Raw genomic sequence first — 23,975 nt, forward strand, 5'->3', positions numbered from 1 at the left:
TTATAGAAATAAACTGTGAGCGTTATACAAGGTTCTAATAATGGATTGTAGTCTCTAAAATGAAATATTAAAATAGCAGTTCCGCGAATTCAGTACATTCCTCTCGGGAATTGAGTGTGGGCTTGTATTTTCTGATGTAAAATGCTTCGTAGAGGCGTAGATTAGCGGGATCGTTTTCGCTCATAATAATTTTGATGTTAATGCCTTTATGGTCGTTGTTCTGGCAGGAAGAGATGTGTTTTTTAACGGAGGAGTTATCGTTATTGAGATGTTCTCTTACGCGGTCATGGATGAAGCGTGTTGTGCTACCAATGTATTGTTGATCGCAGCTGTTGCACGTGAGCTGGTACACTGCATTTCTTCGTAAACACAATCCGGTGTTAGCGATGGGGCATTTGTCTCTGGTGCATTTGCGCTCCGTGGAGGTGTGGGATAGGGCTTGTCTGAGCGTGTAGGACTTGTGGGCAACGCGTACTGGGATGTTTTCCTTTCTAAAAATGTTAGTTATCTTGTGATTGAGTCGTTCAGAAATGTAAGGGATCTTAAGGTACGACCACTCCATGCCGGAAGGTTGAGAGTTTCGTTGAAGATTTTGTGGGCATTTTGCCTGCTCTATACTGTTCTCTGGGTAACCGTTAAGGCGAAGGATGTCATCGAATGCGTCCAGGTGTTGTTTTGTAGATGTATTTGAGGAGCATCTGTCATCAATGCGTTTTCTCTCGTTGCGAATGAAGTTGAGTTTGGATTTGGTTGGCATGGCTGACTGATAGTGGACAAATAGTGGTTTCTTGGCTGGCTTTTTGTAAAATTCAAAAGAGCTGTTGCCATCCTGTGATACGGTAACTTTGAAGTCCAGCAACGACAGCGACTGGCCATTCGGTGTTGTTTGTGGTTTTTCGATTTCAAATTTCAAGTTAGGGTGCACGTTGTTTATTATCTTGTGGAAGTGGTCAGCTGTTTCTTCATTAGTCGTTTGGAGATTGATGTCGTCTACATATCTCTTGTAAGGGTTTATCATTAGGTGGGAGGAGAGGGCAATGGATTCAAGTTTATCCATAAATAGGATGGCCAATATGCTTGAAATGCTAGAACCCATAGGTAGGCCTTCTTTTTGGCGAAAAACTTGATCTCTGAAGGAGAAGTACATGTTGTTTAGCGTGACTTGGAGGAGGTCTGAGACGTCTTGTTTGGAGAGGTGGAGTACTGAGTTTTGGATTCTGTCTGTAGCGTTGGTGATGGCTTCTTGTATCTGTATTGTGGTGTATAAGGACACCACATCGAGGCTACATGGATAAGGTAGCACTTTTTTGTGGTGAGATCGCCAGCTTGGATGCATCTAATAAGTTCGAGACTGTTTTCTAAATGGGCTGGGACATGTTTTAGCATAGGTTTGAGGGCGTTGGCGAGAAGCCATGAAATCCGTTGGGTAGGTCCGTTGACATTGGATACGATAGGTCGTATTTTGATATCGGGACCTGCTTTGTGGGTCTTGATGAGATGGTAGAATTTGGGTAGGTCTGTGTTTGACGCAAGGAAGCTCTTTTGGACAAAGGGAGGGAATTCATTTTGTCGGCAGATCTTCTTCCAGGCTGTGTTTACTTTATTTTCCACTGTCTTGGCTGACATGCGGGACACTTTTTGGTAGGTGTTGGCGTCATTAAGATGGTCAAGGGCGACCCGTGTGTATGTGTCCTGTTGTATGACGCAGAATTCAGTACCCTTATCGCTGGGAAGGCATCCGTAGTTCTTCCCTTTAAGTTCTTTTATGGTTTTCTTGTCTGTTTTGTCAATATTTGACCATTTCCGTTGGGGCTGTAGTGCTTTGAGAGTGACTTGGAGTTTATGATGAATCCTCTGCAACTTGTTCTCAAGTTCGTCTTCAGACTGGGGTCTGTAGATGTGTCGGGTTTGTGGATAGGTGAGAAAATCTGACCTTTGAGGGTTTGACTCGCGATAGCGTTTCCATCTTATTTGGTTTGCTATTCTGTAGAATGCGATATTGATGCTCGTGATTGTGTTCATTGACTCCAGAAGAGAGGCTGAACTTGGGGCCTTTGGATAGGAGGTTGATTTCTTGAGCGTTGAGGTTATGTGTGAGGTCGGTGACTAGCTTCGTTTCGTTTGATGTGTTGCTTGTGTCACTGTTATTGTTACGGTTGGAAGCTGTGTTTATTTGGTTAGGGGAGTTATTATCTGAGGTGTAGTTACTAATAGTATCTTTTCTGAGGTTGTCCAGTAGTTCAAGGAATTTTTTTATCTCTTCTGGAGTCAATGAACACTTGAATATTTTCTCATCCCTGATGATGCCGTTGATCGGCGAAGGCTTGGATTTTAGTTTTTACTTTTAAACAGCAGTTTAAGGCCTCAATTGAACAGTTTTATATAACTTTACAGTGATATATAGTTTTCCGTGGTTTTATCGAAAGCAGCGCGCGTACGCTAGATTTCCCTGAAGGCACTCGCGAAACATGGCAGTAACCTCAAGCGAATTGCAATAATCGTGGAGTAACTCATGTTAAGTCACGTTTAGTTTATGTTGATATAATAAAATAACTAACTATAATACATTATAGCTAAAGATCAACCTGTTCAAAACCACACTTTAAAAACGAGTTGTGTGAATTCTAGGCCTAATTCAGTATAGGCAGTCGGTTTGTGTTGCAGTGGAAGACTTTTTAAAGGATGTGTACTGAAAGAATAAGTTTTTTTTTTTTTTTTTAATTATTCGTATCTTGTTTTCCAAAAACTTCACGTATGTCTAAAGCCGGAGATGTCAATTTGCACTTAGAGCATCTATCTAAACAAACTTGGGCAATTGTTAATTCAGCATCACTAGCTCCGAAAACAGCTAAACCATAAGCTAAGTTAGGAAAAACCAAACTTACTTAGTTCTTGTTGATCATAACCTTTTTTCCTTAAACAGCAAACTATATACACATTTGTTAGCCTTAGCTAACTTATTTCTAACATGTGATGTTAACCCTCCAATCTCAATTAATTCGATGTATTTTGGACAAAACATCAAAACTTTAAGGCAGACTGTTCAAAAGCATGTCATTTCAATTAATTGTACTGTCTATTGATACTTATCGTCGTGTAAACATTTTATTGGATTACTCCAAAGTACTTATTTGAGATGTTTTGTTTATTGTGCCCGTAGTACATAATTAAAATATGGAAAAAAATCAAGTTGCCGAACAATGGTCCGGATTGCATTGATCAATTTCAGGAAAAGCTCAAAAACAAATTTATATGATAATTTATATGAAAATTTGAAACACTTGTTTCTCAAAACGTCAGTGACCAAAGATAGCTAAAATAGGATTCTAAAAAAGTGACATTTTTGAGGATTTTTGACCCATCGAGAAGGCATGACAAAAGTCAAAAGGTATCAGATTTAATGAGTACCATCTTACGGCTTAAAAAATGAGGACCTTTTGCAAGCTCGGAACTGAAACTCTGTCAAAGTACGTAGATCGGTCGTAGCATATGAGAGAGTCGAACGTATTTAACTAATCTACGGTTGCTTCTTGTCCCTATAACCTCTAACTCTCTTCACATGTACCAAGCATACACATCAACACAAGTAGTACCACTGTTCCCACCCTCTGAACAATCTACGAAGTCCTGTCCATACCAGATCTGTAACTCTTGGTTCCGTGACAAAGACAATGGGCTTGAAAGGTTGCGAAAAAGAAGTTCTGGTGATTTGAGTACAATCCCTCCAAGAGAGTAGACGTGTTTTTTCTGTCCGCAGTCATTAGCTGGCGATCCCATTGCTTTCAAGTCTGGAGTCAGAATGGCTTCTCTGTTAGCATTTGTTATTATCGTCATTAGTTTGTTTCGTGCATAGTAATATAAATTGGTGCATCCCCAGTACGAAGCATCGTCAACAGGATTGCATAGTATGGACCCTCCGCGGCGAACAAGCTTCATGGTCATGACACGGCCAGTCTTGGTCATGTGGAAGGCACCATATTTGTTATCTCGAGCACCGAAGCAAACAGGATTTGTGTTGATTTTCCGCCAGACGTCTAAAAGTGAATACACCTTATTAGAAAACGTAAGGTCCATTGTATTGGCTATAAACTTTTTTCACGCCAGTTGGAAGAATTCAGAAGAGAGAGCAGGTTACAAATTGAAAAAGTAAGAGAAAGTATTTTTATAAAATACTGAAAATTAAAACAAACAGCAAGTAACCACACTGTAGAATGTTCTCCTTTGATAAATGAAGTAAATGACTGAAGGACTTGCACGAACTAATAAAGAGATGAATAAGTAAATAAAAAATTGGGTAAATGAATGTATGAATGGAGAGATAAAGAAAAAAAGAAAGAAAGAAAGAAAGAAAGAAAGAGAAAGAAAGAAAGAAAGAAAGAAAGAAAGAAAGAAAGATTACAAGTCGTTGCAACACGTTTTGCCGGGGAAGACATCACATAGTGTGAACAGCCAATTTAATTCTGTCAAAGCATCTTGCCACGGTCACCAAAATTAAATTGTTGAATTGTTTGAACTAAGGAGACAAATGCAAGCTCCCTGGGCTAGTGTCCTCAAAATTTAAAATGGTCCGTTATGTTTTGTGTGAGAGGCAAGTCCTTACCTCCACTGAAATTAGATCATTAATTACACAAGAAATCTGGGCCCAGTTGTTCAAAGCCTGATTAAGCTAATCCTGGATTAACGGGAACTTTGATTCGAGTTTAACTACTAAACAATGAAGATTTTTCAAAAAGACTTTTGTTCCTCAGCTTTTGCTTTGACTTTTCTTTACTATTAGCTTAAACTTAGATCTTAAAACATTTTTAACGAGTGAGCTGAAAACCTTGGTTAATTTTTAATCGTACATATGCTTTAATCGGCTTTCGAACCAACCCAGGTATCTGTGCCTGGTCAATTTAGTACCCTTCTACTCGAGATACAGTCTTGCAACTAGTCCCTGGAACGTGTTTCTCCGCAGGTACATTACTGGTTTGAACATTTTGAATGACAACACTGTCAACATTAACACTACCGATGAGCAATGGAAGAAAGAGCAGGGACTCAAAAAGAGTTGTCACTAAAACCAGATACGCTGTACCTTGACATTTAGCCAGGATCGCCTGACCGGCATTTTCCTCTAAGTATATCCAGTATTCGCTGCTATTCATTTTGTCCCCCTCACTTGCCTTGATTTCGCTACAGGATTGAGCTGGTCGCTCTGGAACTGAGCCTATGTGCGCTGCATGATAAACATGATACAAAACTACTTTAATTACCTTTTTACAATAACTGGTTTGTACGAAAGAGACAAGCTCAAAAAATAGGCTGCAGATTAAGAACAGATAAGAGTTGGTCAAGGTATAAATCTGTCAAAAACCAAGTGAAACAGCGATGAAAGTGGCTAAAGCCTACTATTATGGAAATATTAGGAATTTCCCGGAAAGTAGTCAAATCAACCCAATTAACTGGAATTAATGCTCTCAAAATTGGTGATGTTTCTTACACTTCTCCTCAAGGAATAGGTGGTCTCAAATAATCCCTTCTCTAACGTAAGGCCATCGCTAGCCAGAGAAATTCCACATACCACATACCTTTGCTTTAACTTAAACGACCAATAATATCGTTGCCTTTAAAAAAGTGTAGTGGTCTTGGTGTGACGCGTGACCAGGACGCTCGGGTCTTTTTGAGGGTTTTGTAAAACTACGTTAGGCCCCGAATGAAAGAACGATTGGTAGGTTACAGGTTGTAGAGTAAAAACATTTAAAAGGTGCATCACTATTTTTTTCATTTAAAAATTAACAGGAAATCTACTCAAGCAAATCTCTTGGATTCAAATCTGTTGCATATCTGCTGTTCAGCGCCTTATCAAGGAAAAAAATAGAAGCAAACTCGTATATGAGGTTTGAATGTGTGCTCTTGTTAATGGCATCAACGGTTTCTTCCATTTTGACTCCTTCATAGCTAAAAAAGATGTAATTTTTCCACTTGTGGTAGCCTGGAAACGAGCGAGGGAAGTTGACCAGAGTCTTCAGGGGCGTGGAGAGAGGCTTATATTTTGGCGCCTTTTTTCACGGCTACCATTCTGTTGGGGTACGATACCTTTGTGGTGGTAACTTTTTTGGGGGGTGAGATATTTTTGGTCAGGACTTTTATCGGTGATTACAACAAGGGAAAGCCAGGATTGTCATTCTTATGCTAAACAATCGTGTCAGTGTTTTTTTCTTTTTTTTTTTCAATAGAATTTTCTGGGCTTGCGTTCATTAGACTGTTTTTGGTCCGGGTGTAGACTAATGATAATTTTGCATAATTCACAAATACCTGTCACTGATATACCTGAGTATCCCCCCTCTCCGGGCTCCATATATCCCTTGATTACAATTTTCTCTAGTCAAAGAGTGAGTCAAACAATTTGCTCCACACTGCCAAAATTAACCTTTTGTCTATTGTCTTGCAAATCAGTATAAAATGCCACTTAAGCAAAATACTCTGATTGGCAATATAGTGCAAAAATATATAATGCTTTATCGTTCTTTTCTTTTCTTTTCTTTGTTTTTTGCACATCGTCAATTTCTAATTACCCTTGAACTTGCAGCCTATCTGAAGCGAGAATTGTTTTACAACTAAAGTCTATTTCAACTGAACTCATTATACATGTACTGGCTTAATTTCAGGCGTTTAGTGCATGACACGCTGAACACATCAGTTTTCCTGCATTAAAGATCACTTAATGATAGCTGTATTTATTTTAATGTTTAACATTGAACTTCTCCTAACATTACCTTATATGTACCACGTACGTATTGACTGTTACGGCATGAGTAAATGCATGTACATTATCAACCACACAGATCCGCAAAAGAATGATGACAATAGTCAATAAGCACAGTCATTCTGACAACCAAAATAGATTGATTCTTTGAATTATGAAAACTAAATTATAGATTGCTTTTAGCCGGTTCAGTTAGTAATAATAATAATAATAATGATGTTGATGATGATGATGATGATGATGATGACGATGATGATGATGACGATGATGATGATGATCATGAGGTCAGTCTACAAACAATCTGCTCCTTTAACGAATCACAGATAATTAAGACGTGCCTTCCAAAATTGCCCTGAGTAATAACTTGTCTCAAAGACGATAACTTCTGCCTGACGCTACCAAACAAAAACAAAGTGGAAGTTCAGGTATCAAGAGTACAAGTTCGAAATTCTTTAGATTCCCTTTACCGGTTTATATAAGTCACTTACGTTTGCAGTTGACCCCGTCGCCTTCAAATCCCCGTTTATAACAACAGTTGTAAGATCCAACAGTGTTGACACACTCGGCTTCCTTGTGACATTTGTGGTCATCCTTCGTGCATTCATCGATATCTGCCAAAGAAAGAAGCGCCTTAGTAAAACAAGGAAATCTTTAAAAAATCTTTAAAAAACAACGTTTCGAGGGAATGAAAGGTCCCGTGTAAGTTTAAGCGCGCTTAAGCTAAAACTAGCTAACAGTTAGACGATAAGTTCCAGGTTTCTATTTAACAATTAGATTATGAGCTCGAGATTTCTATCGCGTGATAGTTGATGAGGGCGAAGCCCGAATCAACTATCACGCATAGAAATCGAGAGCGAATAATCTAATTGTTTTAGTATAAATCTACTAGTCGTTCAAAACTAAACAAGAAAATTATCTATTTCCTCATCGCAGACACTTCGAAAACGCGACGAAGCGGCCGCCATTTTGTTGAAAACCGCTACTCACTATCTATCACAGAATAGATAGCGAGTAGCGTAGCCAATCAGAGAACGGCATTCGTGATAGAACACTAGTAGATTTATACTTACAGCTAATAGTTCGCCCTGAATCAAATATCAGGGCCAATAGAAAACGAAGAGAAAAAAGAATATTTGTTTTTATCGACTGAGTCGATAAGGTAATTTAGCCATCGTAAAGAGATTCCAGAGCTGATAAAACTAAATATTCGTTTCCACTCCCCCTACAGTTTCTTTAGAAACTACCCCTTACCTAGGGAAGGGAGCAAGGTTTCCAATTGTTTAGCATAAGCCAGTGAACAACCTATTTAACAAAGAAATTCTTAAAAATGATTTATTTTTCAGTAGACGGTGTAAACTAATGTTGCGTACACTCCCATGGTAGTCTGTTGAAAATTAGAACGCTCTTGTTCACATTAACTCTCGGCATCAAACTACAGCCCCAGATGACTTATTTCATGCTCTTGGAAACCTTTTTTTCATATTGCTATTTTCAGTTCGATTTATTTTGTTATGCCTGGCGAGGTTCTTCCATTTTCCCGGAGTTTGGGGAACAGAACTGAATTGTTGTTCCAGCCTTCCGTTTCTGTTTAGCCTTTCGTTATTGCCAGTAAATTACAGCGTGTTTTCTCAGTAATAAATTAATGAAGAATAAGTTGACATAAACATAGTCTAAACTTGGTAACGCCAAACTGAGCTGAGTTTGCAGATAATCAGATTTCTCTTTTTTCATTAAACCAGTAATAAGTTCCTGTTTTTGTTAACGCAATTTCAAGTTTGGCCAATTCCCTAAATTCTCAGTTGTCACCTAGTTCCTAAAACACATGATCCAAAATGTTAGACAACTGCTTACCACGTATTTTTCAAGTTGCTTTGTTTGTTATATATATGAAATTTTTCTCATTATTTTTTCGATCGTGAACGTTCGTATCCTTCAGAAAATCAGTTTAAGTGCTTCGTTTTTCGGTCGCACACTTCGGTGTCCTATTATTACTTTTATCTCACATTATTAGGCACAAATTACCTTGATGCTGTAAAGGTGAAACCCCTGCAAGACCACAAGTTTGTTTGGATTTCTATATTTATCTCCAGTTACCAGTTCACATCGTAGCTTTTTCTTTTCATTTGGCAGGAAAGCAAGGTTGAACGAAAAACATGGTGAGTTATTCAGGCTGGCGAGAGTACACTCGCTTGGTTTATCCACTTCAAGAGAAGAGTCTAAGGCCTAGGGCAAACGTCGAATCTAAGTCGCGTCGAATTTATTAAAAATAGGTTCGACAAAGAGTCCACTTAATTCCAGTGTGGTCGCAAACGTCGAACCTGAGTAGACCCTAATTCACAAGTTGCACTTTGTGAAACACGGAAATAAGCACGTGGGCCCGTGCTATTTGCCAGGGACCTTACGAAAACACCACGGCGACGGCGACGACAAAGCCACAACACAAAAGGCTTAATGAGCAAAAACAATCGTTCTGCACGTGCGTTTTAAATTTCTTTGTCGTCCTCTGCAAAACAACAACGCGAAATGACCAAATTTAAGGTTTTGTGGAGAACGTGAACCCACGGGAGTGAATTTTTCATTCTCTTCCTTAACTTGAACGGTACTCCTACCAATTTGGTTCCTGGGTAGTTTGTCCTTTGTGTATATAAGTTGAATGAGTTAAAATAATCGCGAAGTAGCACAAATGAAATAAAGTTATACTTTCAAATGACGTTTGCGTTGGCGTCACCGTCTTGCATTCGTAAGGTCCCTATTCACTCAATGCGCGGCTAGTTACTGCTAGGACTTGCTAGCGAAATGCCTAGATACAGTGCTCGTCGGGCTTTTCTTTGGCAATTAATTGCGAAAAATAGAAAGAGAAAACTCAAACACTGAGCATTTATTGCAAATAGGCAATTCGCATTTCAATCATTTATATTTAGTGTTCAAGAAACACGAAAAACACATTTCCATCACGCTGTGCGATGTCAGCAATGACTTTCGATAGCTCGCCATTTCTGGTCGCGAAATTGTCTTTGTACAGCGCATGCTCGTCAGGGGGGGAAATAGCGTTTGGCAGATGGGGGAGTCAGTATTTTTGTTACTTTTGCGCAGTTCATCACATTTGAATTAATTATTTTGTAATTTGCATGATTTATGAATTGAGTTCAGCGCGTGTTTAGAACGGCGTTTGCTGTAACGCCGAACCACTGTCGCATTATCCGACTTGGCAAGTCGAACTTATGCTGGAGTCAAACCAATTAATTTGAGTCGAACTTAATTGCGGCAAACGTCGCACCATTCATGCGCCTATTTCAAAATTAATAGGTTCGACGAATTAAGTTCGACTAAGATTCGACGTTTGCCCTAGGCCTAGCAGTGATCCTTGAAGTAGTTAGATATTTAGGCATATAGGCACACTTTTGAAAATATCACTGAATTCATACCTTTTTGGCCGCCATCTTGGATTTATGCATGACCTTGGGTTTTCAGTCTTTGCATTCAACAATGACTCCTGCAACGGAGACGTCAAAAACCTAAATTTAGGTTTTTCAAAAACCTAAATTTTTATCCTCGTTTTTGAAAAACCTAAATCCTCACTTTCATAAATGACACCAAACTGATCCCCAACTCACAAACAATCATCGATTAAATCCATCGAACTCATCAATCGCTGATTTGAATGATGAATACAATATTTTTGAACATCAATTTGGATATAATTAACCTGTTATAAAGAAAAAAATAATCATAAATAATTTAAATTTATGGTTGTTGTGTGACTGGATGCCGTTACTGTCACGCGTGACGTTGTGTGACTTGTCACAAAAATGGACAAAACCCTGAACGTGGGGTGCTCGGTTAGCTGTTTACTTGCCTGGCCCCAGCCAGGTCTTTTTCCCGACGCTGACAAGGCGGCTGTCCCTTCCCAGTTTACCTCTGGGACCGAGGTTGAGTCCTGACGAACTCTGAGCACCCCGCTGTAAACCAGTAGGGCCTGAGCGGGCTCACCCTGGAGGTACCGTCTACTGGAAGACATCCCACACTACTCAGTAATTCACCATCTGCACAAGCCGTTAAACAGGTTTCAGTCAGGGGCCAACTGACACCACCCTAAAGCTTCACCAGAGTTTGTGAACTAATATAATAATGGCCCGATTACCTATATATTACACTCAGTTCTGAAATTTTTACACTTGTGGTGCTATTTTTCTGTATATTGCGTAATATTGCTTGATTTGGATTAACACGCATGCGCTTTCATGCATGTTCACGATGACACAACCCAAAGCGGACTGGACACTAGTTTGTTAATACACGTGTCGGCCATTTTGTTGCCATTTTGTGAAGAGCTTGTGTTTTCATGTTTATGGTTCCTGTTTTGGGAATTTTTGGACATTTATTTTTCCACTTTCATCGTTCTGATGTTTGTAGACGCTTTTTGAGGTAAGAATATCATTTATCTTGCACACAACAATAGATTTTTTATTGGATCGACTCGCTATCGAATATTCGGGAAACCGTGACTGTATGATAGAATGAGCTTATTTATTTTTGCACATCGACTAAATCCTTGATTGGGATCCAAGAATCAAAGGTATCATTGTATCCTTTCCACTTTACCAAAGCTTGTTTCTTCTTGTAATCTCTCCTGATAACTTTATCGATTCTGAATATCTCCTGTTTGGCTTTCAATAATTCTGGTTCATAAAAGCTCCCTTTAATCTCTTCATTATTGAGATCTTTCAGTTTGTATGTGATCGGATTGGTGTATTGAATTTTATCGATAATGAAGACCTCTTCTGTCCAGTTTTCTGTATAACCTCGATCAAACAGCTTTCTTTTATACTTTGATATTTTAACCTTTTCACCAACTTTAAATTTTGCTTGGGATGACGATTGTGTTAAATTGCCAAATAGATTGAAGTAAACAGTTTTTTCATTCTTTTTCTTAGATGCTTCTGTCGGTGTCATTTTTATTGAACTGTGTTTAGTGTTATTATACTGATTCAATATTTTAGGCAAAATATCCAGATACATTGTATTGCCTTGGGCAGTGAATCGTTTCCACATTTTATTTTTAATCGTTCGATTCCAGCGCTCAACAACTGATGACTTCTCTTCATTTTCAGTTGAATACAGTGTAATGTTATGTTTATTGAGCAAGTCTTTGAAATGTTTGTTGTAGAACTCTGAGCCTTTATCAGTCCATAGATACTTTGGTTTTCGACCCTCTTTGAATATGCTTTGAAATGCTTTCGTTATGGTCTCACCTTTTTTATCTTTTAATGGAACAATCCAACCGTATTTACTGAAAACATCTATAGTCATTAGAAGATACCTACTACCTTTATTCCATTTACTGAATTGTTGCATTTCAACAAGGTCAGCAGCCCATATTTCATCAATATTATTTACAATAACACGCCGCCGAGTAAAGTTACGCCTTATGGGTTTATGCAGCTCATTAGCTAATTTTTCTTGCCAGTTTTCCTCTTTACCCGACGGCTTTTGACGTTTTTTGGAACCCCAAGACCCACTTTCTGTTTTGTATTTATTGCATTTCTTGCCAACCAATGTCCCCATTGTCGTTCGGAATATGGAACAGCATCCAATGACTTTACCATCTTTTTGTCAGCTTTTAATTTACATTTTTTGTCATCTTTGCAGACTGAATAATCAACATCATGTTGCATGGCTATTGCATCTGTTTTGCCTGTTGGTTTATCATATATTTCCAATATTTGCCCTGTTTTGGGGTTATATTTTACTTGATTCTCCAAATCATTGTATGGACCAGTGTATTTATGACCAGGTAATACCCACCCAGCTTTGGGTTTTGGGAGCTTACCAATCATTTTGTGTATATCAACTGAACCACCGCTTTTGGGTCGTCCTTTCATTCCTTTTTCATACTCACCCCAATTTGGTGGATGCCAACCAATTGCATCATAACTTGAGCATTTCGGTGTGTTATGATATTTGCTTCCAATCTTGACCATGCTTTCACAAGGATAATCTTTGTATTTTTCTAATGTCTTTTTCCCAGCCTTGCCAGACCAAAATTGACTCGATAATATGCCAGTATCTGTGCTAAATGCACTTTTGGCAATGTCTCCAGATTTGTATCTATCAAAGACTTCCTTTGTTGATGGAATTAATGTTCCAACAACATCCATTGACTTCGACGCAACCTTACCTGGTGTACCGAGTTGTTCCAAAATTGCATTCAAATTACCACCATCAAGTTCTTTTCGATCAGTTTTGTACCTTCTTTTTGGCCTTACTTTGGTTGATAATTTATCAAACATCTCTGATCCAGTCTTTTGAACGAAAGGTGTTGCTTTAGAGATAGCATAATCAATAGCTTTTTTCTGCAATTTAGGGTTTCTAAGTGCTTCAGACCCATAATATCGACCCATTTCAACTGCTTTCTTTCCCATCCATGGTAATGCATGTTGAATTAACATATCAGCACCAGTTGATGCTAAAGTATCCATTATGCCCGCCCCTTCGAACGGGCTATTTAGTTTCCCTGTTTTTTAACAAATTTGGTTTTAGTTATACCACATTCAGCACATGTACAGAAGAACATGAGCCGACCATTTTTGGCTTGCTTGTAACCTGAAGGCTGAACACATTCAGTTTCTTTCTTTTGTTTAACACAATATGATTTGACCATTTTATATCACTATATTAGATTAATTATCATCAGAGTCAGACTCATAATCCGTCTCATAATCCTCTGACTCAGAATCTGTTACCAATGTACACCATAAACATAATTTTCCTGAAAATTCTGTGTATTCATCACACTCTTCACAATATCTTATATCAACCATTATACAAATTAATTAGATAATTTTTTAAAATATTGGATTATAAAATTATGATTGACACTTTGATTGTTCATGTCAAAATGTGCATTGTGGATTGTTTTCAATATACTTGTACCCTTTTGTCTCTCAAATAAATAATACAAACACCAATAGCCACATAATACTGAATCTCTTTCCTGGATTTCATCACCTGAATACATTAATCGTTTGCCACTTGTTGACATGAATTGCATAATTTCTTTTGGCATAATTAACCCAAAACTATCAAAATATTCTACATATTTGTCTCCGTTTCGATACGCAACCCAATGTGTACCTGGTCCAATCTGTGAATCCAGGTTAATGATACCAACTTCATCTTTTTTCATCTTTTGTGGTAGATTATCTCTGCTGTAAATGCCTCTGAAGTGTTTTATTTTGAGTTTTTTGACCCAATCAATGAGTTCAAAGTTACTGAGTGGTTTATTTATGAATTTCACAGAATGTCTCCGATTAATGGAATCCCCTTGAATGGACTGTTTTTGCCTAATAACAGACCTTTTCCTTTTTTGGTATTTTTTTTTTACCTTTACCATATTGATCCCATGTACCGAAAACTGGAGGCGGCCTATAATTAACTGGTAGGACCAAACCACCATCTTTTTTGGTTGTGTTTGGAAGAAAAACTGGGACCGATCTTCTGGATCTACTTCTATCCACCTGTAACCCTTTACCCATTAATGCATTCAAAACCATTGGAATGCCAATTGAAGTCAGTAAAGTACCCAAAAAACCTCCTGATTGTGTCTTAGTTGGTTTAATTACAATCTGTCCACCAGTATGTATTGCATTGACAATTTGCTTCTTTTGTGCTTCAGTGAGCCAATCTTTGTATTTTATTAATTGATCAATTTTGTTTTGAGGAATGAGGAAACCACCAGCTTGTCCTCTACCAAATATTTTATTGACTCCCACATTTGCAAGCCCAGAAAGTGCTCCAGTAGCTAATGGTCCAACTGCTTTCGTTGCCATTGGTAGCAATCTTGTGCCAATTTTGAATAATGATGACCAAAGACTGCCTCCTTGTTGTACAGCTTTTCGTATCTGTGTTTTGCTTATTTTAATATCTGCTCCAGTTTTGTTTTGCATTGCCTTTTTCAGCCTATTTATTTGTGTTATGGTTAACATCAGCTGATCCGGACCAGTTAATTCAGAATTTGATAATCTTATTGTTATTGCTGAGTTGTTTTTTAATGCTTTTGCTAGTTTATCTTTTTGCCCAATTGATAGGTTTACTCCATGTGAATGATAAGTTGTCATATCTTTTATATAACTAACGTTACATTAAAAATTTATTCCATTTATCGAAACAATAGTTTGCCATCTTTTTGAATGAGCTCAGCGTCTTGTTCATATAATGTCAATGCATAAACTGAATATGCAGTTGCAGTTGTGCCAGATAATTCGTAGTGGAATGTCAGCTTTGTGGTACCATCTTTGATATCCATTTTTTGTTTTGTTAAATCGAAATACAAGAATGGGAATAGTGTTTTGAAGTTATTGATATTCAACAAAGTCCCCTGACTGTATTCATTATTTGCATGCACATATTTGAGGACATCTCTGTAAACTCGAGTCAAATCAGCCTCTGGAGTGTAATGTACATCAGGATATTCATTGCCATTAGCCACAGATAAATGACAATTTAGCAATGTTCTGGGATCTGTTGATACACTAAATGTATTGTACAAAAATGGATTTACTGTTTGTGCAGCAAGATTTGCATCATTGATAATGAAAACAAATACATGCCTTGGCTTTGAAATCCCACTTGTTATCTGAAAATGGCCACTTCTTTGTGTTGAAGAATTACTTCTCTCAATATTTTCACGCAAATAAACCCATTTATGTGGCTTCAAAAACTGACTCATATACAGTGATTGTCCCTCTGAATTGAAAGTGATTCGTGGTACAATAAGCTCCATTCTAGTAATCATTACACGACAATCAGCCCCAGCTTGCCAAATAAGATTGGCATCAGATTCAATCTGCAAATTTAATTCCAATCTTGTTGATGGTAATAACTCATCCATCAATGCTTCAAAGAATGAGTATCGATTCAATGGTATTTCTGTATTGACAACCACTGATAGACCCAAAAGTGCTTTTCTTGCAGCAAATCCTTTATTGTACTTATCTTCAGCCGTTCGTTCTTCAGCGTGCCGGCTTGTATCCAAATAGAAAAAATCATTGGTTGCAGTGGATTGAGCATATCCTGGACTATATTCCAATAGATTCTTAATATTTACACAATGATTTGCATCATTACAATCATATACCATTTTACCATTCAATCTTACATCGAAATCATGTATAAGACTGTGTGAACCATTAACAATACCATTATGGTCTTCATCTGCAAGATTTGCATTCTGCATTGTTTGGACTTTAAAACCAACTGATATTCTTGCATTATACCAATCAAATGGTGTTACTTCTCCTGTGTTGTCAACAACAAAACGATAACCCTCTTTCTTTTGTGACCTATTATTTCCTGGATTACCAGTATTCATTGGTGTCTCCAATTGGAAGAAGACATCTTCGTAGCTCTCAATGTATTTTGGATTTCTGAATGATTTCATTTATACAGATATGTTACATTATTTTCATTTCCTCCTTCTTTTGAGTTTTCCACCAGATATCATCCTATTGACTCTCTCAGCTATTTGAAAATCAGTCAGTGGCTGCTCCATTTTTGGTTGGCTCATTGTCACTGATTTTGTTTTGGAAGGTTGTTTTTTGCTCAATAATTGAATTATTTTATCACCTGCTTTATTACCAGCAAACTCACCAGTTTTGGTGACTGCTTTTTCAGCTGCAGTTTTGGCTCCTTTTTTAGCTAATTCTTTTGCTGTTTTTCCGAAAAGTTTTGATCCAACTGATCTGAAAACATCCATAATTCCTTCACCATGGATATATTTCATCGCATAACGACCCAATTCTGGGTCAAAACGTGGCTTAAATTCACTTTGTCGTACCATATTATTAGTACTTTGTCGTACCATATTATATTAAACTAGACCTGAGAATCAAGCTCATGAACCAGTCAATGCCATTCAAGTCAATTGGCCGACCCAAAGCGTCAGTCACTGTTATCCCCATTTCTGAAATAATTGACTTGGAAACTGGGCTGTATAATGCTCTTTTTGGCTCAAAAGTAAATGGATAACTCCTTGTTAAATTGTCAGTGGGTATCATTATCAGTGTATTTGTGAATCGTCCATCACTGAGGCTATCAGTTATTATATCACAATTAATGTTCAAAACGTCAATATCATTGGTAATATTTGGCAATTTTGTCCCATGTTCAGTTTGGTTAATTAACTTTGGTTCAAATCCAATAAGTGCTCCAAAATTAGAGTTTCTAATATCAAGCTTCCATTGGTTGTCCAGCTCAATGACAACTCTATATAATGAAAGCACAAAATATAGATTGATGCCCTTGCTGGAAGATGGTTTATCTCCATTTTGAATTATTGATTGAGTGATATAATCATCAAGATCATCATATGAATACATTCCATCAACAAATGTGATTGTCTTCCATTTTGTACCATTATCTGGGCTGTATTTTATTGTATTATTGTTGTATCCTGCATTGACATTATGCCACGAGTATGTCATTGAAACTCGATCAACAGCTAGCTCATGTCTCATTGTTGTGTCAAGCTTTAATGGTGGATCAAATTTGATAATAAAGTCTTCAGGCCGACTTCGACCTATTTTCTGTCGGTTAGCAGATGAAATATGTATCGCCCTTTCTTGCATATATTATTTGATTATATATTGTTGCAATAAATCAATGAGTTGTTTGTTGTTTATTAAGCCAAGTTGATTCAATTTATGGGCTATTTGTGAAAATTCCTCTTTGACTCCATTATTGCCAGCCAAAATGGATCCACCGAGCAATTCCATTCTGTCAATCAAATCATTAGGATCATTGAAATAAACAACACCAGAGCCCAATTTCTTGAATTTTTTGCTGGATTTATGGATTGGAATCTCACTGAGTTGGCTCAATTCATCAAATACCATTTTGGCAATATCACTGTATTTCTTCTTTGAATTAAATCTCTTGGTCAATAAATCGATTGTATCGAAATCAACCTTTTTATCCATAACTTTGCGTTTATCTTTTGTTGCCACAAGTCTGAGTTGTCCCATTAATTTTGGAATATCAATCATCAGTCCACCATATTTCCCAGAAGATGATATTTTGTATGCATTTCTCTTTGGTTGCGTATAACCATAACCTTTTTTGATGGTTTTCATTCCTTCTGGGATTATTTTAATGCGCCCTCTGTATTTTTGCAATAATTTTATATCTTCATCTATTTTATCAATTTTGTCTTTATTCTTGGTTTTTCTTTGGCCCTTGGATAAAGGAACCTTTTTTATTCCAAGTTTTTTCAACATTTTGCCAATATTAGCATCGTAATCCTTGATGTCAATATCTCCTTGCATAGAAGCTTGGAGAACAGAACTCGGAGGTGCAAGATCGTATTGAATCAATTTTTGGAACTCATCATCATCAAAACCAGCATCCAAATTTGACATTGCTGGTTGGTAGCCAATTGGTAGCTTTGATTCTGGTAATTGTGGTTTTGTTTCAGGCTGATAAGTTAACATAGCAATGTCTTCCAAACCTGAAGTCAACGCTTTTTGGTTTTTCTCCAATTGTTCAATCAGTTTGTCTTGTTTTTCATCAATTGTTTGTTTTGTTTCCTCTTGAGCCTTAATAATTGGTTTGAAAGTTTCTGATAAACCTTGTTGTAAATCTTGTTTATCATGCTTGTACTCCTTCAATGTATCTCTAACTTGTTTGGTTATTGTTCCAGCCTTAATCTTGGCTTCAGATAGTTGTTTTAATCTTTGTAGATCCATTATATTATTAACTTATATTAACTTATATAATGTATTGATATACATGGAAATCCCAAATTATGACAGACATGATAAAAACACTAATTTCAAAAGATTGTATGGTTACATGCCAAGTGACACGTTTCGGATGTTAATATGTGGTAATTCAGGATCTGGAAAGACAAATTTATTGTACCATATGCTGATGAAACCCCTTTTGTATTATGATAGAATACATTTATATGCCAAAAATTTGGAGCAACAAAAATACAAGGATATGCTACAAACATTGACTGATATATCAAATAGTGTCGGGTATAATGACCTTGTTTGTAGCAATGATGATATAATTCCAGTGGAGGAATTGAAGGATGATGATGCCCAGAAGATAGTCATATTTGATGACTTTATTTGTGAAAAAAACCAGAAACCATTGATTGATTATTTCATTCGTGGCAGACACAAAAACTGCTCTGTTATTTATCTGAGCCAATCGTTCTACAAAACACCAAAAGATATTCGACTCAATTGCTCTCATTTCTGTGTCTATGACTTTCCTAGCAGCAATGAAAGAGGTCTGATATCCCGTGAGTTGGGTGTGGAAAAGGATAAATACATCAAAGCAACAAACGAGCCATTTTCATTTCTATATGTTGATAAGCCCCTGAAGAGAATTAACAGGAATTTTTATGGAACAATATAACCAAATGATATAAATGGGAATATTCAACGAACATAGTTCATCGTCTTCTTTCACAACGGTTCCTCTTCAACGAGCCGCTGGGCCTCAAGGAATAGGGTTTAAATTAACCCAAAATGGCAATTATGATATACAAAACAAAAAACTTGTTAATGTTAAACAAGGAGCTGATCCCAATGATGTTGTCACAAAGAGCCAAATACAATTGCTGGATAATGCTCCTGGTGATGTGCGAGCTAATAAAACAGTAATTTACAGCAACAGTGGAAGTGTTCATACCAATAGTATCTATCTACAAGACACACCAGACGGGGCTGGTAGCTCCAATGATGTTCGATTATTGACTGAGCATCAGTCTTATGAAAACATTCATCTTAATATACCAGATTTGAAAAACTTTGATGGCCATGGTGGACGAGCTAAAAGTGAAATAATGGTTACATCAACAGAACAACATATTACTGGACGGAAAACATTTTTTGATATTAGTGTTTTAAAACCTGATAATAACGATCAAGCGGCGAATAAAAAATATGTCGATGATGAGATTAAAAAAATACCATCACCTGATTTATCTACATATTTGAAAAAAGATGGCACTGTTGAAATGACTGGAAATCTGGATATGGGTAATCAACAAATTACTAATCTTGGAGCCAATATACAAAATACATATGATGTCGTTAATTTAGGTTTCTGTGATACTAAATAGTTACAAAAAGTCTCCAACAGTGACCTCGATATGGACAATCATAAAATCAAAGATATGGCTCAACCAACTGATGATAACGATGCTGTTAATAAACACTACGTTGATCATAACTTTCTCAACAGGTTAACACCCAATGCTATTGGTGGTGATTTAGATATGAGAGGTCATAAAATAATGATTCTTGGAAATCCTTCCAATCCCAATGATGCTTCCACTAAAGCATATGTTGATACAGAAATAGCTAAAATACCATCTGTTGGAGGTGATTTGAGTGTATATTTGAAAAAAGATGGAAGTGTTGCAATGACTGGAAACCTTGATATGAATAATAAACAAATCAAAGATATCGCTCAACCAACTGATGATAATGATGCAACTACCAAAAAATATTTTGATGACAAATTGGAGCAAAGTCATCTTGTCAGCAGCCATAAAACAAATGAATTCAAATATCTTACAGATACCGATGAAAGCAGTTCAGAATATAATATCACAGTGTATGGAATAGCTGCTTTCAATCAATCCCCACATCAGAATAAAAAAGCTTATGATATCACATTGATTAAAGACAGTGGAAGTAATGATTACAGATCAAGGATAGGTTTCAATATTTATACTCTTGCTATTGGAACATACACAATTGTGTTTGAATTCTACCCACAAGAAATGACTAATATTCAATTATCATGTACTGCATCTGAAGCATACATCCACAAAGCTGTACAGCGTGATTTCACTGCTTATAGCAAGCTATTGGTTCAATTCAATAACAACAGCAAACAAACTCCAAATTACATCTATTTGACGATGCATGGAACAGCTACAGCGACTCCAGTACAATGTCATCTGGTTGTTTATGGGGTGAAAGATTGGTCAGATAGCGTTTATCCAGGAGTGTATGATGGCTTCGACAATGTCATGTTTGAATATAAAAATGGAGATATGGAGATGAAAGTCAATTTGGATATGAATAATAAGATTATTTCTGGTTTAATAAATCCGATATATGATTCTGAAGCAATGAATTTGGGTTATTTTACCAACTTATTCAAAACGAAATACACTGGAACTATTGCCAGTGGTGTTTTCCAAAGAACAAATCCAACAAATAATTTTCAAATCGCTGCTGATGGAAATAACTTTTTCAATCCATACTCCGTTGTTTTCCAAAGCAATCAACAAGTTGCAAATGCACAAATTTTGATAAATGGGAAAAAACAAGGTGAAACAACCATCACTGACACATACCACAGAATCGGGAACATAATGAGTGGAAGCAATACATTTGATTTGCCCAAATCAAGAAAATTTGTCAGTATTGATTCTATGTCAATATTGGATAATATTGGAGCAGGAACTGCTGTTAATGGAACTTTTGAATTGAAAGTATTATACTCTGATTTTTTTGAAAGATATCATGCTGTCAATAAAAGTTGGTTGTCAAATATTGAAACTTCAAGTGTTGTTAACGGCAACATAAAAAATGGAATTTTTGAAAATGTTCATGGTTACAAATTTGGAACATTAGGCCCGGTTAAAATAAAAAATATTGTAATTAATACAAAAAATCATTACCAAGTTTCTTTTGTCGCCATTGCTAACAGTAAAACTTTATTTTCCCATTTAATACAATTTAATATGAAAATTGGGAGAAATTTTGTAACTACAAATACAACAATCAAACCCATGATAATTCAAATGGGGATTTTTAAAAGACGTCCAGGGTTTACTTCTCCAACTATAAACCAAGAAGTCACAGGAACTTTTGAAATTTATTTATCAACACTATTAATATAATGCCATACATTGAAGATGAAAATGGAAACCATATTCTTGATGAAAATGGAAATAAAATTGAATTCACAGTAACTCATGAAAATTTACCAGTTGGATTTAAATTTAGAGAACCAATACATCTGAATGATGATGGTCATTTGGATACAGAAAACAGACATTTAGTTATCAAAGATGGAGTTAATTCAAATCATGCAATTTCACTCCAACAATTAATTAACAACAATGAGGACATCATCAAACCATATGTTGAAACAAAAATACAACAAGCTCTGGCTCAGTTTAAAGCTCAACAAGCTCAGGAAGCTGTAACGTTTCTCAACAATCAAGTTGCAATGAGAATAGGAAGAAAAAGTGGTACAATACCAAAAACAAATTACACATGGATAAAATTATTGAGTAAAGATGACATTAAAGGAATCAATACATTGCAAGAGATTATTGTGACAAACACATATATCAGGAGAAATGACAGATATCATCATTCCAAATCCGATTTGGTGTCATCATCATTTGATCAATTGGAATTCTTCTTTGATGTGTCATTTGAAAACTATTATTGCTACTTCAACAATCATCCATCTGATTGGACAATGAAGTATTTTGTTGAATATATTAGGATACAATTACCTGGCAATAATGAATAAAAATATTGTAATCAAATTGTATAATGAAAGAATTGCCAGAATTGCAAGAACACATTCGAACATCGATGATAGATTTTCACCGTAAATTGAGTCTTCCAATATTGCCCAGACAGGAATGCAAGATAAAAAGTATCGTAATATTCACATATTTGCATGAAAAATATTACAACACAGGTTTACCTGATGAAGTTTACAAAGAGTTAATTCATGATGGAATCGGATTAATTGGACCTGGAGATGGATGGTTAACAGCTATTCTCCATCGATTATTTGGTTGGCAACCATATATTAGGTCTCATGGAATACTACATGATGCTTATGGTCAATTTTACAACAAATATCATCGTGACAAAGGATACATGTACACCATTAATGAGAAAAAAACATTCAATTGGATGAAAAAATGCATGTTTTTGGGTCAAATAACTGGTCTCTATTATTGCATCAAAAATAAGATAACCATATAATATATGCAAAAGAAGAAATTAATAATTGATTTCAATCATATTTCAAATCGATTATCAACAGAAGAAATTGATGAATTGAAAGCTTATTACATGTCATATCACAAAAAGATGTGGATGTACAAAAGTGCATACAAAAGATTCAAAAAATGGGAGTTTGCTGGTAATATTTCATCCATTGTATTTGCAACTGGTGGTATTGCATCATCGGTTGCAACCAGTGGAGCTTCATTATTGGCAATATCATCGGTGTCTGTCATAATTCAAGCTTATATGAAGCGTAAAAAAGTTGAAATCAAACTTTATCAATGCCAATATGCTTTTCAAACTTACGGACATTTATTAAATGAAATAAAAGAAATAATGAGAAATGGACATTTTGATAGAGATGATTTGACAAACAAGCTTACTCAAAATGATGATTTCATTTTGGATAATTCGCCGATTGTCGATAAATGGGGTGACAAATATGATAAAAAATATCAGATATTCACTTATGTATGATTAATAATGTGCATGATTTGGGGGCCAATAATGTCCATAATTTTATCCCAATAAACATTGTATAATTTCATTGTTTTTTTGGATTTTGTCAACTCAATTTGGGAAGAATCAATTTTCATCAATTGCAATATTCTATGCAAAAGATATTTCAAACTGATTATTCTCTTTCTTTTGCCATTGATTTGTGGAAGTATTTTGTTTATATATTGTTAATATAAATTGGTTGAACAACTGATTTCAACTTTGTTTTTCAAAATAATTTTATCTAATGTATGCGACAAATGGTATTTTCTATTATACACTGTTTTCTTGTATATTTTAAACAAATTGGCATGAAAATTGATGTATTCTGTTTTGTATTCTTCACCAACAACCTGTCCACAAGCAACACACGTTATTTGACATTCCATGTTTCTCAAATTTTGTGATTCACAACATTCAGGCATTGATTGTTGTGTTTCAACTTTGGATTCATCATGATATCCACAAAATTCACATTCATCTTTGCAATGCAGGCTTTGACACAGAGATGATTCCACCTGCGGAGAAACATCTTTTGTTTTACTCAATTTTTGATTCATTTTTGTATAATTATATTATATATTATAGTTACACAAAAAAGTTTTCAAAAATATTGAAACCACAAAAGATGATACAAAGTCTCGAAATCAAATATTTGACAAAAA

The 23,975-nt window shown here is 36.1% G+C and overlaps 2 protein-coding genes across 2 annotated transcripts in view; both read right to left on the bottom strand.

The window, feature by feature from the left end:
• On the bottom strand, window positions 1-1,018 carry LOC146469793 (uncharacterized). The gene is made up of 2 exons (XM_085122829.1): window positions 281-1,018; window positions 1-54 (listed from the first exon to the last, which is right to left on the bottom strand). The coding sequence occupies exons 1-2, from the start codon at window positions 1,016-1,018 to the stop codon at window positions 1-3; spliced, it is 792 nt and encodes a 263-aa protein (XP_084978955.1).
• A 2,525-nt stretch (window positions 1,019-3,543) lies between these two features.
• The window catches only part of LOC146469794 (uncharacterized), a 28,084-nt gene continuing 7,652 nt past the window's right edge, over window positions 3,544-23,975 (bottom strand). Inside the window, exons 2-4 of the mRNA XM_085122830.1 lie at window positions 7,237-7,359; window positions 5,078-5,218; window positions 3,544-4,034 (exon numbers count right to left, since the gene is read on the bottom strand). Coding sequence (XP_084978956.1) covers window positions 3,556-4,034; window positions 5,078-5,218; window positions 7,237-7,359 — 743 coding nt within the window. The 3' untranslated portion in view covers window positions 3,544-3,555. The remainder of the gene's footprint in view (window positions 4,035-5,077; window positions 5,219-7,236; window positions 7,360-23,975) is intronic.

Source organism: Pavona decussata, unplaced genomic scaffold (genome assembly GCF_977016875.1).
Source record: "Pavona decussata unplaced genomic scaffold, jaPavDecu1.1 SCAFFOLD_118, whole genome shotgun sequence".
Lineage (NCBI taxonomy): Eukaryota > Metazoa > Cnidaria > Anthozoa > Scleractinia > Agariciidae > Pavona > Pavona decussata.